Below are 14,476 nucleotides of genomic sequence, written 5' to 3' on the forward strand. Positions count from 1 at the left end.
GCATCCTGGCCATGGTCAGATGCCTTACTGGGGCTCTGAACTGGAAAATTTGACTATCTGGCAATCCACATTCCTCAGGGAGGCTGAATAATGGAACTTGTACTGTATGCACATTTGTTCCTTAAACCTGGAACACTATCCTCAGTTGCAATCATCTTAAGCTGCGTCTACACGTGCACGCTACTTCGAAGTAGCGGCACCAACTTCGAAATAGCGCCCGTCGCGTCTACACGCGTTGGGCGCTATTTCGAAGTTAACTTCGACGTTAGGCAGCGAGACGTCGAAGTCGCTAACCTCATGAGGAGATAGGAATAGCGCCCTACTTCGACGTTCAACGTCGAAGTAGGGACCGTGTAGACGATCTGCGTCCCGCAACGTCGAAATTGCCGGGTCCTCCATGGCGGCCATCAGCTGGGGGGTTGAGAGATGCTCTCTCTCCAGCCCCTGCGGGGCTCTATGGTCACCGTGGGCAGCAGCCCTTAGCCCAGGGCTTCTGGCTGCTTCTGCGGCAGCTGGGGATCTATGCTGCAGGCACAGGGTCTGCAACCAGCTGTCAGCTCTGTGTATCTTGTGTTGTTTAGTGCAACTGTGTCTGGGAGGGGCCCTTTAAGGGAGCGGCTGGCTGTTGAGTCCGCCCTGTGACCCTGTCTGCAGCTGTGCCTGGCATCCCTATTTCGATGTGTGCTACTTTGACGTGTAGATGTTCCCTCGCTGCGCCTATTTCGATGTTGGGCTGAGCAATGTCGAAGTTGAACATCGACGTTGCCGGCCCTGGAGGACGTGTAGACGTTATTCATCGAAATAGACTATTTCGATGTTGGCTGCACGTGTAGACGTAGCCTTAGTGTCCTTGTTGCATGCGGAACAGGCGGGGGCAGGAGTGGCCATGCTTTGCATATGTTCTATTTTTCAGTCCTTATGTTTGGAGACCACCAGCCCAGGCACATTCACCGGGCATTGCTAAGTCCTCTGACAAGACTGAGCAATTCTCTGGGTGTGGCCTTATGCGGGTTAGTGACTGAATTCTCATCCCTTGCTGGACAATGCTGTTAAAGGTGTTTGACATCCAGCCGGGTATTGTTTCTCTTCCTTGCTGTTGTCTCCAAGGAGTTAACATCTTGCGGATTCCCCAGCTTGCAACATATTGTAGAGACAACTATGCAACACAATCTCCTAACTTCATACACACTAAAGATATACATATTTAGATAGAACGACTTTCAGCCAATCAGAACCTTTCCCAATGATATCACACATCATACTTTATGTGGAATATCACTATGATCTATGAATGAGGAACATGGGGATTACAGGGTGCTCCACCAAGGTATCGAGTATTATAGGACCCCACAACAGCTTTGGCAGGGATGAAATTAACTGTCTGTGCCTCCTTACACTCTGCACCCAGGGACGGGTGGGTTAGCAGGTGCTCCCACATAAATGCCCATAGGCAGCAGGAACTCAGCTCTGAGAAGGTGTGAACCTGCTAGGAGGGAGACAGCAAACAGAGGAGAAAACACAGAAAACAGACTCCCAGAGGGTCATAGGTACACAAGCCACCAACCTGGGCTTCTTGTGACAATCGGCACAAATTTATTTAGTAAGAATACAAGTGGGTAAATAAATCAGAGGTGTCACCTCTGCTTGACTTCACATGACCTTATTTAAATCCCTTGCAAAGGCAAAAGGCCCCTGAGGAAAATGATCCCCCTCCTCCAGGAACCAGTGGATGAATCCTCCCATGGGTACTCCACACACAAGCAAGCAGCAGCCACAGCAAAGGCATAAAGCTTGATTTGAACCAGACTCAAGTAGGCACCAATTTGGAATAACACACTTGTGGGAGTCACATAATGAGACACACACACCACCAGGTATTGCACATTCAACACGCATTCTCAAGCAGATCAGCTGTTAGCCTTAGAGCCTCGTCAAGGCTCCTGTCTCCCAGGAAGCATCCTTGTTCAAGGAATCGTTTGCACCCAGCATATTATTTGGGAAAGATTTACAGGGCAGCGGGAGTGAAGACCTAGAGGCATAGACTCATCTACACTAGGGATCAAAGTTGATCTCAGATATGCAATTCTAGACACACCATTTCAATCAGGATCTACTTTCTTCCCTGGTGTAGATCAGACCTCTTCAGGCTCGCCATCGATGTCCCTTACTCTACACGTCAGCATGGAGTACCAGTGTCGACAGCCTAGCTCAGAGAGATCAATTTTGCCACTTCTTCACACATGCAGCAAAATCAATCCCTTGGAAGACTGATCATGGCATGCCAAACACCGGGTAAGTATAGATATACCCATAGATGTGGCCTAAAGCATGTCTTAGCAGGCCTGCTTCAACATGGGCCAAATCCTAGCCAACATCCAGCAATCTCTGCTTAGAGCATCTCGTGTACAACAATAAGAAAAGAGAGGAGACAAAGTCTTCAGTAAAACTCCCTTCACCAAGCCAGTCTGATCAAGCTCCCTGAACCATCACTCAGTGATGTAAACATAACAGGGCAGCAGCATTCTTGAAATTAAAAAAGCCTCCTTGCACTGAGCTACCCATGGGACTTTGCACTGAACCCTCTCCCCCGACCTCAAAAACTTAGACATCTAAAAATCACCCTAGTCATTTTAAAAACTCACAGCTAGTGCTCTTAAAGGTTCTCCCAATAAAATCACTGGTAAGCAAAGAGGATATCAGAGCTTTGGTAGGTCAGCACCAGCCCCTTAGAGCAGTGATTCAGTCTTGGGCTCAGTGGCATGATTCCATTGGTACAGTGGCATTGTGCTTGCTTACACCAGGATGGGATTTGGCCTTGGATTCTCCTATCTTTGTAGCTATGTATCAGAGGCTTGTGAACAGATTTTTAATGCCATTTAATTAATTAAATCAGGGTCTGACATCATCATCCACCTGAGATGGACATCATGTAGACAGCCCCCCCGCCCCAATGCAGACCAACCAATGAATCTCAAGCTAGACATCCAGGCTCCCTGTCATGGCAAACTCACAGCACATTCCAGGCTTGCTGATGCAGATGCCTCTAAGGAGCTGGGCACTCTATCGCAATTGTTGAACAAAACTGTTTGAAACTGAACCCATGGGGAGAAATCTTGCAGCACTTCCCCCCCAGTCTTTCCAGCCTGGATCCATCCAAGCTGGACTTGTTTTGAGCCCCTACAATAATCATCAAAACAAGCTTAGTTAAAAGCTGATTGCTTGGAAATACTGTAATTACTGCCATTATGCACTTCATAATGCCTGAGCAATTTCATTTTCATAGTAGTGGGTTGTTGTGGGCTTGGGTTTGTTGTTGTTGACGGTTTTTGTTCTTCAGTAACCTAGGATTACAGACAATTTGTTTCAAGAAGATGAGCTTCCAACAAAGATATTTACTTATCTTAACAAGTACAGAACATAGGAGACAAAGGAGCACAGCTCCAATTCAGGAATTAAAAAGGAGTTGTTTGGATAGATAGGGAAAATAAGCAGGCTCATATCTCTGCATTAGAACTATTTCATGAGGAGAAGATGAAACAAAAATATCTAGTTCTCTTTCCTAAAAGAAGTGCGGGGCTGTAGGAGGCTGAAAAGTTAACACAAATCAATATGCAACACAAACAATAGCAGACACAGCACCTAAAGCTACACAGCAGTACTCCCCTCTGTGAGAAATTGACTACCTGGGAAAAAGAGGGTTAAAAGAGGACACACTGTTCCAGTAAAAACATGAGATAAAGAATTCTTTATTTCCATGAAACTTACATGGATATTTCAACTGGAAAATCTCCTTGAACTTGTCCCTTCTCCGGCCCTGCTCCACGACTGACTGGCAGAGCCACACAACACAACCCTCCCCAGATTCCCTTACTGTAATGACAGCTGGGGATGCTTTGAAAATCTAGAGGGCTCCAAAAATGACTGGCGAGCCAAAAGAGTGGGGTTAATAGAACGTCAGCTTGCACTGGATACGACTGACATCCAGATGTTTTAAAAAGACAGGGAAATTCATCCCCAGAAGCCCAGTGGTGCTCTAATGGGGTTCATTTAATCCCTAGTTTGTGGTGTTTCTTAATGCAATTTTTAAAATAAGCTCAAAGGACAAAAGAATGTGTGAAAAATGGGACTGGAACTCAGGAGATCTGGCTCTGAGCCAACTTCTAGTGTAACATTGGGCAAGTCATTTTATCCCCGTTTTACAGGGACTGTGTCACTGGGGCCTCGTGAGGCTTAATCAGTAAAGTAAAAGCTCTGTTATCTGGCACTCTACCAGTTGGAAATCTCTATTGACCAGCATTTCTGATATCTCCCAATCTTCTGACCAAAACTAGCACACAGCCCAGGAGGTTATGCAATTGCGCATTCTGCACTCTACTTTCATGCAAGAGAGGCAAGTAAGCAAGCTGAAATCAGGGACTGAGTCAATAAAGCAGCTTCCAGGGTGTGTCACAGGGTCATTACAGATTCAGTCTATTCTCCTACACCTCCTACATCTACAGTGCTAACTGATGTTGCTACAAATGACCCAGAGGCACTGCAAGATCCTGACGCGCCTTCTGAGACAAAGAAAAATTAAATTATGTTTGGTATAGTTTGAGCATCAAGTGGATTGTTAGTGATCTGGGTGCATGCCAGTGATCTGGCCCCATATTAATATGTAGTGCCATAAGATAACCCTCTGCATAGAAAACTTTACCTTTACCTAACTGCTTCAGGAAACCACTCCCTATGCAGTGCAGTGCTGTTATTAGATTGGATTGGATTAGCACCCGAATTCTATTTCAATATTCATTTCATTGTATTCTAATTTTTTGAAAATTGGTCTTTCACTGGGAAGTTTAGCTCTTAGTTAACTGGGATATTTGATTAACCTGCAGCCCACCCCTCAACTCCTTTATTCCCACAATACCCTTTTTTTAATGTATTTGAAAAGCTCCCTGCGGTTCTTGGTTGGAAGGTGAGAAGGAAATAAGGAAGCAGGGTTACTGTATCTTAAAAGACTCTTGAACGCATCATAATTTGGCAAACACTGGAATTTTCCTCCCTCTGGTTCAAACACTTCTTCATATCCAATACACGTGCCTGTTTAATCACAACACAAACTAGCAGCTCTCACAAGATCTTTCTGCAACAAATCCTCCCGTTACTGCACCACTGTCATCCTTTGATGTTAGAAGCACCTTTCCAACAATAGTGTTGGTTAATTAACCACTGCTGCCCAGTCCAAAAGGGGGAACAGATACACATGGGCCTTCAAGAGCGTGTGGGGACATGGGACATAAGTGATCCCTTCAGCTCCTGGGGCACCGAATCCAGGCCTCTGCTATCCTGGCAAACCTAGCATTATCACCTTGCTCCAAAAAACTTCTCTTCCCCCATGTATTTACAGAAACCAGCAAACAATCATCTCTGTTCTCATCATTTGTTTTGCTAGGTGAAACAACCCAGGCTCTTTCAGTCTCCTATGGTACGGTCTCCCCAGTTCGCTGCAGCTTTACCTTTATTAAAATGTTTTATTATTGTTTCTTCACGCAATTGAAATTTGTTCCCTGGATACATAATAGTTCTGTGTGTTTGTTTAAGTTGTAATAATTGAGCTGTCTGCATTCAGAAGGTGAGTGGCTCGCTATCTCTGAAATTTAGCAATGCATTTGTTCCATACCGTGCCCAGGTAATGTAACCCTAGCTTTAAATTTACAACCTAGGTACCAAAACAGAGGGCCTGTTTGAAATGAGATGGTGCCACCAAACATCAAGTTTCATGGCCATCTCTTAATGTTACCCACACCCTGCTGCAAAGCAACAGCTTACAACCCTGTTCCTTGGATCACTGTTAGCCAAAGGCAAGCATCAATCACCTAGTTCAAAATTAGAAATATTGCAAAACCTGGTAAGTGCAGCTTGATCTGTTGTTGTCTGATACATGATGGGCTGCAGCTAAGGCTTCCTTTCCCAAGTGAGGGTTTATAATTGATTGCCAATGCTGACGAAAATTCTTCTTCCAGGCAAGTGATTCCCAGGGATTTGTGTCTTCTAAAAGGTTTAACCACAGTGGGCCAATGAACAACAGAAATCTCAGGTGTCTCACACTCAAACTGGGATTGGCATTTTCCAGACTCAGCAGGTTTGTTCCCTCAGTATAGGCATCCTAATTCACAGGGGAGAACACAAAACATGACTGAGAAATCCCACGTGGTATTTATGCTTGTGAAAGGTCTCAGCCTGACAGCCTGTCACCAGAAGTCCTCTCTGTTCCTCCCTGAAACCAGGCCTGCCATGCCACAAGCACTTGGTAGAGAAGCTTGCTTTGACCTCCTCTGACGTGAAAAGGCCTTGTTTTCATGGCCTGTTTATTATTTGGCTTCTGTGGAGGCAGCCACAGAGAATACCAGTGAGCATCAATGTGGCAGTGTTTTTTGGGATCCAGGCCTTAAGCCTCAATCCTGAATTGAAGCCAGAATTCATTTTAGGTAAATCACTAAACCAGGGAGCTTGAAACAGTTATTTTGGTGGTAGAACCCATAGAACATATCAGCCGTGTCTACAAGTGCACGCTACTTCGAAGTAGCGGCACTAACTTCGAAATAGCGCCCGTCATGGCTACACGTGTTGGGCGCTATTTCGATGTTAACATCGCCGTTAGGCGGCGAGACGTCGAAGCCGCTAACCCCATGAGGGGATGGGAATAGCGCCCTACTTCGAAGTTGAACGCCGAAGTAGGGCACGTGTAGATGATCCACGTCCCGCAACATCAAAATAGCGGGGTCCGCCATGGTGGCCATCAGCTGAGGGGTTGAGAGACGCTCTCTCTCCAGCCCCTGCGGGGCTCTGTGGTCACCGTGTGCAGCAGCCCTTAGCCCAGGGCTCCTGGCTGCTGCTGCTGCAGCTGGGGATCCATGCTGCATGCACAGGGTCTGCAACCAGTTGTCGGCTCTGTGGATCTTGTGTTGTTTAGTGCAACTGTGTCTGGGAGGGGCCCTTTAAGGGAGCGGCTTGCTGTTGAGTCCGCCCTGTGACCCTGTCTGCAGCTGTGCCTGGCACCCTTATTTCGATGTGTGCTACTTTGGCGTGTAGACGTTCCCTCGCAGCGCCTATTTTGATGTGGTGCTGCGCAACGTCGATGTTGAACGTTGACGTTGCCAGCCCTGGAGGACGTGTAGACGTTATTCATCGAAATAGCCTATTTCGATGTCGCTACATCGAAATAAGCTACTTCGATGTAGGCTTCATGTGTAGACGTAGCCATCTAGACAAATACTTTCCCCCTCAGTAGGGTTGCCAATTTTGGTTGGATGTATTCCTGAAGGTTTCCTCCCATGACATACTCTTTAATTCAAGCTTAATCTTTAGTTCCTGGAGAACCTGGAGGGTTGGTGACCCTCCCCCTGAGCCATCCAGGATCTCCATTGCTTTGAATTTGTGATGTCATTGGTTCATGAATCCCAAAGCCAGAAGTGACCACTGTGGTCATCCTAGTCTAGGCCTGGGCACAATACGGCCTGTGGGCTGGATTTGGCCCACCAAGCTGACAAGTCTGGCCTGTGGCCACAGTGGGGAACCTCAGGCAGCCTCCCTGCTTGTGTCCCCGCCCCCGACACACACTCTGTACAGAAAAGTGGTGGCCAGCCCGTTTCCTTCAATAGCTGCAAGCCCAGGGGGAGCGGGAGAGGCTTCAAGCACCACACCTGTCCCTGGCACAATCCCATTGGCTGGTTTCTGGCCAATGGGAGCTTCCTATATGAAACTCCCCATCTCCCAGAGAGCCTGCCTGCAAAATCAGCTGAGCTGCTGGCCAGGAGTCACTCAGGTTGCCTCCTGGCCAGAGCCTGCCTCTGGGATCCCAGTCCCTCCCTCTCCCCAGCCCTCTGCCTCCAACCGCACATAACCCAACAGCTCTGCCCCTACTCCTGCACCCCTATACCTCCTCCCAGACCCTGCCCCAGGTCACAACTCCCTCCCTCACCCACACTCTCTTCCAGACCCCACACCTCCTCCCGCACCCCTATCCCTAACCCCAAGCTCCCTTCTGTACCCAACCTTCATCCCAGACCCCACACATCCTCCATCAATATCATGGAAAAATGCAGCCCTTGACCACTTTTCAAATTCTTGGAGTTACCCTCACTATTAAAAATTAATTACCCACCTCGATCTAGCTGACTTCCTGCACATTGCAGGCTGCAAAACCTCACCCACCCACTCGTGTAACAGACCCTTAACTTCTGGCTGAGTTACTGATGCCCTTAAACCATGATTTACACTGGTTTCAACCTGCAAGTGACCCAGGCTATATGCTGTAGAGGAAGGTGAAAGCTCCCAGGGAGTCTGCCAGTCTGACCCAGGGAGAAAATTCCTTCCTGATGCCACATACGAGGCTGAGTTGACCCCCGAGCATGTGGACAAGACCCAGCAGTCAGACAAATGGGAAAGAATTCCCTATGGAAATTTGGAACCTTCCCCATCTTGTGTTCCATCGCCAGCTGTGGAGATACTTACTTCTACGTCACAAATCAGCTACGCACCATTACAGGCAGTTTCTTCATACCATACCATATCAGCCTGGTGAACAGAGCCTGAAGGTCGAAAGAAGATGCAGAGAGACAGAAAGGAGTAGATAAAAGCAGGAGACGGGCACAAGATGCAAGCTGAAGTGATCGGCACCCGCAGGGGGATTGCCAGGGACACAGCCAGCTAACCCAAGTCTCCTGCCAAGACTTACAATGGGAGGAAGACGAGCTGGGAAAAGGAGAACAAGAGGCATTAACACAGAGGGAACAAAGTGAAATGGGGAAGACAGACAGACAGACGTACAAGCCCACACAATCCCACCTTCAGAGTCTTTTGTTAAACATCCCCATCTTAAAACTTAAAAAGAAAATAAAAGCCTTCAAACTTGGGAGCTTGCCAAAACTTGAAACACTGTTGCAGGCTGCCCACACTTTAAATAAGCAGTAATTGAACAATTATCCCAATAAAGGAGGCTATGTGCTTGAATGAAGTTACATCAACTCGTTATGGTACTTTTAAAGAAAGTGTCACTGAAAAAAAAGGAGCAAACTGACAGGCGCAGAGGGATATAGGGTATGCTTTTATTAGGCGCATTATGGTAGCATCAAGAGGACCCAATCCAGATGAGGATCCCGCTGTGCTTGGAGCTGTACAATTCTGTAATCAGACTCAGTCCCTGTACCCAAAGAGTTTAAAATCTAAATACCCAAGGGTTGGGGGAGGAAACACTCCCAGGAAGGGGAAGTGATTTGCTTACTGTTGCACAGGAGCAGTTCACTGGCAAAGAGGGACCTACAGCCTATCTCTCCTGCACCTGTCCTACACCCCATCATGCAGCAGCCCAGGCAGGAATGCATTCAGCCTTGGTATCTGGAGGCAGCAGGATGATGCCTTACCTGTCTTCACACTCCCCTGCCTCCCCCCGCCCCCACTCCCCACCCTTGGAAGGCCACAGGAACCAGCAGGGAGAAACACAAGGGTCTGAAGCTGTTAGCTAATTCCCATGAGTAGCCCTCACTCAATCCCATCACTCAGGTCACTGTAATGAAATCCATTGGCTTATGTCCATGATGAAGCTCCTGGCTTGGTAAGGGGACGGGCCTGGTCCCTACAGCCCACTAGTGCCCAGGACAGCCCCTGCCTCTTGCCTCCTGAGATGTCAGTGGGGGGCGAGTGCTGCTGTGCAGGGGAGGGGTGGTGGGATGGTGCTGCTGCTATATCCCATCCACACATGGCACAGCCTGGGGTCACCACCTCCTGCCCGACTGCAGCACGAAGTTCCAAGGACAGTACAGCAGCAAGGGCAACACCTACAAGTGGAAGGTGGGGATGCAGGTGAGCCTTTGGAGTCCCCCTGCTTGCCCCCCACCTTCACATTACTCCTCATGTGCCCCTCCCCCTTTGGGGCACTCCCACATGCCCTTCTGGTGTCTTCTCCCAAAGTGTCCCTCCCCGTTCAGGGCATCCCTGGAATCCCCCAGCATCCTCTTCCTGAGCACCTCCCTCTGCATCCCCTCCTGTGATCGTCCCTCAGGTTGGGGGGCCCTTGCTATTTGCAGGGACAAAAGGTGGGGCCTGACATGAAAAGTTTGCTCACCCATGATCTAGAGCATCCTGGATAGATGTCTGTCTGACCTGCTCTTAAATATGCCCAGTGATGGAGAGACCACAACCTCCCTAGGCAATTTATTCCCATGCTCAACCACCCAGACTGTTGCAAAGTTTTTCCTAATGTCCAGCCTGAACCTCCCTTGCTGCAGTTTAATGCTTAGTCCTGACATGCGTGTCTGGTACTGGAGTAGATGACCTCTCAGTGCCTTTTCCAGTCCTATGATTCTATGATTCTAATACAGAAGGCACTGGGCAAAATCATTTGGAAGAGCCTGTGAAGGTAGGAATAAGTGACTCTTTACTTTTATATTCAGTTTGGTTTTTCAAAATCTGCACTTAGGTCTCTTGTTATTTGTATAAAAGATGGGATGGATCTTGTTTTGTTATAGTTTATCAGCAAGCAGTGGCTGTTGCTGTAATGAAGTCTGCATCCCATGTCCTTCTCTTTAGCTGCTATATAGCTCTTTCAGAAGCAACAAAGGATGACAGACCTCCAGGTGGAAAACAGCCAGCTGGAGCTGGGGATCCCTTAAGTCAGCCTGAAAATGCCCCTAGCAATACAAAAAAATAATTCCACCATAAACCCTGTATAAGCTCCATGCCAGTCCCAATCCTGGATGAAGGAGGAAGGTTGGTCAGATGTGTGTTGATACACTGACCATCAAACAACAATACAAATAAAATCTGATGCTAACACACATGCTATCCATTGGAACATGGAACGTCCAAACACTGTTGGCAACTGGAAAATTGGAGCTGCTTCAGAAGGAGATGGAGAGATACCAATGCGATATGCTTGGACAGGCAGAGATGCATTGGACGGGATCAGGAGAGATATGTGGTTGCGAAGTCATTTGGTCAGGAAATGAAACGAAACAAAGCATGAAGCAGGAGTTGGATTCCTTCTTAGCAAAACAGTTAGAAGAGCATTATCAGGATACAAACTGGTGAGTGCAAAAATGATGGTAGTGAGATTCGAAGCAAAACCATTCAGCATCTCAGTCATTCAGGTGTATGCACCCACTTCAGACAGTTCAGAGGAAGAAATTGGGCTATTCTATAAAGAATTGACAAAGACAGTGGAGAAGATACCGAAGAAAGATGTGTTGATCATCGGAGGAGATTGGAATGGGAAGGTTGGAAAAGATAATGAAGGTTGGGAGAGAGTCATGGGAAGGTTTGGGTATGGAGAAAGAAATGAATGAGCTGAGAAACTACTAGAGTTTGCTACAGAGCGCGAGATGGTGATCTGCAACATGAGATTCCAAAAAAAAGGACTATAGGAAGTGGACGTGGTGATCGAATGACAGGAAGTCCAAGAACATGATAGATATGATTTTGATAAGAAGCAGCAGCAGCATAACATCAGTGCAGCAGTGCCGAACTTTCCAAGGAGCGGATATAGGCTCAGACCACAGTCTAGTGATTGCAAACATCAAGATAAAACTCAAAAGAAAATGTAAGACACAGTTTAAGAAAAGAAGAGACGTGGCAAGGCTATGTGAGGAAGAAACAGGGAATGCATACAGAGCAGCGCTTGAAGAGAAGATTAAGAATATGGCCACAGAGAAAGACCAAGATAAGAGAGTCGCAGGGATAGCCATTGCCATAGAAAAGGCAATTGAGCAGATTGTTCCAGAAGATCAGTAAGAAGTGGATTACCCAGGAGACACTGAAGTTGGTTCAAGAGAAGAGAGCATTGAAGATCAGAAGAGATGTCTCTGAGATGGCAGAACAGCAATATAGGGTGAAATGGAATGAGGTAAGGAAAGCAGCCAGAAAGGATAAGGAGAAATGGTTAGAGGAGCAATGGAAAGACAGAGAGGTATTACGGTGCATGTAAGACCAGGGAGGTGTATAAGACAATTAGCTATGTTAATAGGAAATGGCAATCAAAGCAGATGGCGATCAAAGATGAGAACGCAGAAGTGCTCATGAACAGTGAGAAGATTGTGCAGCAATGGATGAGATATTGCACCAACCTATACAAAGCACAATTGGACCCGAGTGTCTCAGACAGACTGATTGAAGAACTGAAAGAGATATCTTCACCGACCACCAAGATTGAGACCGATATTTTGAAGGAGGAAGTAGAAAAAGCAATGAAATGACTAAAGAACAACAAGAGCCCTGGAAATGATAAGATCACAGGAGAGATGATCAACTATGGTGGAGAAAGCATGATTCAGGAAATACATTGACTATTTAATATAGCACAGAAAGAAGGGAAGGCGCCTAAGGAATGGACAAGATCTGTGCTAGTGACAATACCCAAGAAAGGAAGTACATTGGAGTGCAAGAACTACAGAACAATTGCCCTAATGAGTCATCTAGGCAAGGTGCTGATGATGATACTGACGGAGAGACTATGATTGCAGATAGAAGAACATATAGCAGACGAACAAGCGGGGTTCAGAAAAGATAGACGTACCTTACAGCAGATATTGGCACTAAGACTAATAGCGGAAAAAGCTCGATGAAAGAACAAGACCATATACACTTGCTTCATCGATTCCCAAAAGGCATTTGACTGTATAGATCAGAAAGTGACTGGGGCAATGTTGGAGTCATACAGAGTGGATAGCAGACTGATACAGTTGTCAAAGGATATCAATGACAATGCGGAGGCAGTGGTGAGAACATGCGGGGAATTGGGAAGTTGGTTTAAAACAAGTAGAGGTATGAGACAAGGAGATCCAATATCGCCAAGTATTTTCATTGCACATCTGGAGAGAGCAATGGACAAGATCAAGGAAGAGGTAGAAGGGATATCTGTGCATGGGAAAAGAATTAACAACTTGAGGTTCGCGGATGATATAGTTATCATTGAGGAAGATGAGGAGAAGCTAGCGAAAACGGTGCAGGTGTTAAAGAAGGGAAGCAGTACAGACTGATTATGAACATAGATAAAACAAAAACAATGGTATTTGGAGATACAGAAATAGGAAGGAAGATCAGTGTTGATGGCATTGAACTAGAAAACATAGAGAAGTTCATGTATCTGGGGAGCAACATATGATCTAGACTGTAAGAAGGAAACAACAACTAGAATAGCGAAAGCAAGAGCGAGTTTGAAGGCAATGGATAAGATCTGGAAAAGCAAAGCAAATAGCTTAAGAACGAAGCTGAGCATCTTGAAAATGTGTGTATTCAGCAGCATGTTGTATGGATGTGAGACATGAAAGATTCTAAAAGAAGAATATTGGCGTTCGAAAGGAGCTTTTATGGAAAGATTCTGAGAATAGGATGGATGCAGAAGGTCACCAATGAGGAATTATATAGGCAGATACAGCCAAAAGAGAACCTGCTGCAGAAGGTTATAAAACGGAAGCTACAACTATTTGGGCATATTTGCAGAATGAAAGACAAATGAAAAATCAATACCCTGGGAGTCGGCATAATGGATGGTTCGAATAGGAGAGGCAGACCCCCACAGAGAATGGATAGATGATGTAGTACATTGGTGTGGAGCTAGTCTACAGAAACTAAACCACTCCACGCTGGACAGGGAAAGATGGCAGGAAATAGTGAGAGAGGTATCAGACACCAATGGGCGCTGAGCCCATGGTTATTGATGATGATGATGATGATGATGATGAATACAAAGAAAAAAGGGATGTGACACGCACAAGAGGCCAGAAAAACTGGATGATGAGAGGGAAAGTCTGCAGTGTTAAGAAGCGTAACAGTCCAGGGGTGACTTGAGTTCTGCTCCCTGCCTCATCTGTGACCTGGAAGTCACTGAGCATATAAGAACATAAGAATGGCCATACTGGGTCAGACCAAAAGTCCATCCAACCCATTATCCTGTCTGCCAAGAGTGGTCAATGCCAGGTGCCCCAAAGGGAGTGAACTGAACAGGTAACAATCTCTCTCCTGGCATCTATCTCCAGCCTCTAACAAACAAAAGCTAAGGACACCATTCCTTACCCATCCTGGCTAAGGCCCATTAATGGACCTAGCTTCTGTGAATTTATCTAGTTCTTTTTTAAACCCTGTTATAGTCCTAGCCTTCACAGCCTCCTCTGGCGAGGAGTTCCACAGGTTGACTGTGTGCTGTGTGAAGAACATCCTTTTATTTGTTTTAAACCTGCTGCCCATTAATTTCATTTGATGATCCCTAGTTCTTATGGGAACAAATAAATAAATTTTCCTTGTTCCTTTCTCCACCCCACTCATAATTTTATATATCTCTATCATATCCCTCCTTAGCATCCTCTTTTCTAAACTGAAAAGTCTGAGACTCTTTGATTTCTCTTCATATGGGACCCGTTCAAAACCCCTGATTATTTTAGTTGCTCTTTTCTGAACCTTTTCTAATGCCAATATATCTTTTTTGAAATGAGGAGACAATATC

General features: G+C 46.3%; 1 protein-coding gene across 5 annotated transcripts in view; it reads right to left on the bottom strand.

Moving 5' to 3' along the window:
- Positions 1-14,476, bottom strand: part of KCNT1 (potassium sodium-activated channel subfamily T member 1) — a 200,829-nt gene that overhangs the window by 97,990 nt on the left and 88,363 nt on the right. The window contains exon 1 of one of the 5 annotated variants that reach the window (XM_075015828.1): positions 3,766-3,804. The exons of the other annotated variants lie outside the window; for them this stretch is intronic. Within the exon in view, the coding sequence (XP_074871929.1) occupies positions 3,766-3,767 (2 nt within the window). The 5' untranslated portion in view covers positions 3,768-3,804. Of the gene's footprint in view, positions 1-3,765; positions 3,805-14,476 lie in introns of those variants that run through there. 5 annotated transcript variants of the gene reach the window in all.

This window comes from Carettochelys insculpta, chromosome 21, assembly GCF_033958435.1.
Source record: "Carettochelys insculpta isolate YL-2023 chromosome 21, ASM3395843v1, whole genome shotgun sequence".
Classification (NCBI taxonomy): domain Eukaryota; kingdom Metazoa; phylum Chordata; order Testudines; family Carettochelyidae; genus Carettochelys; species Carettochelys insculpta.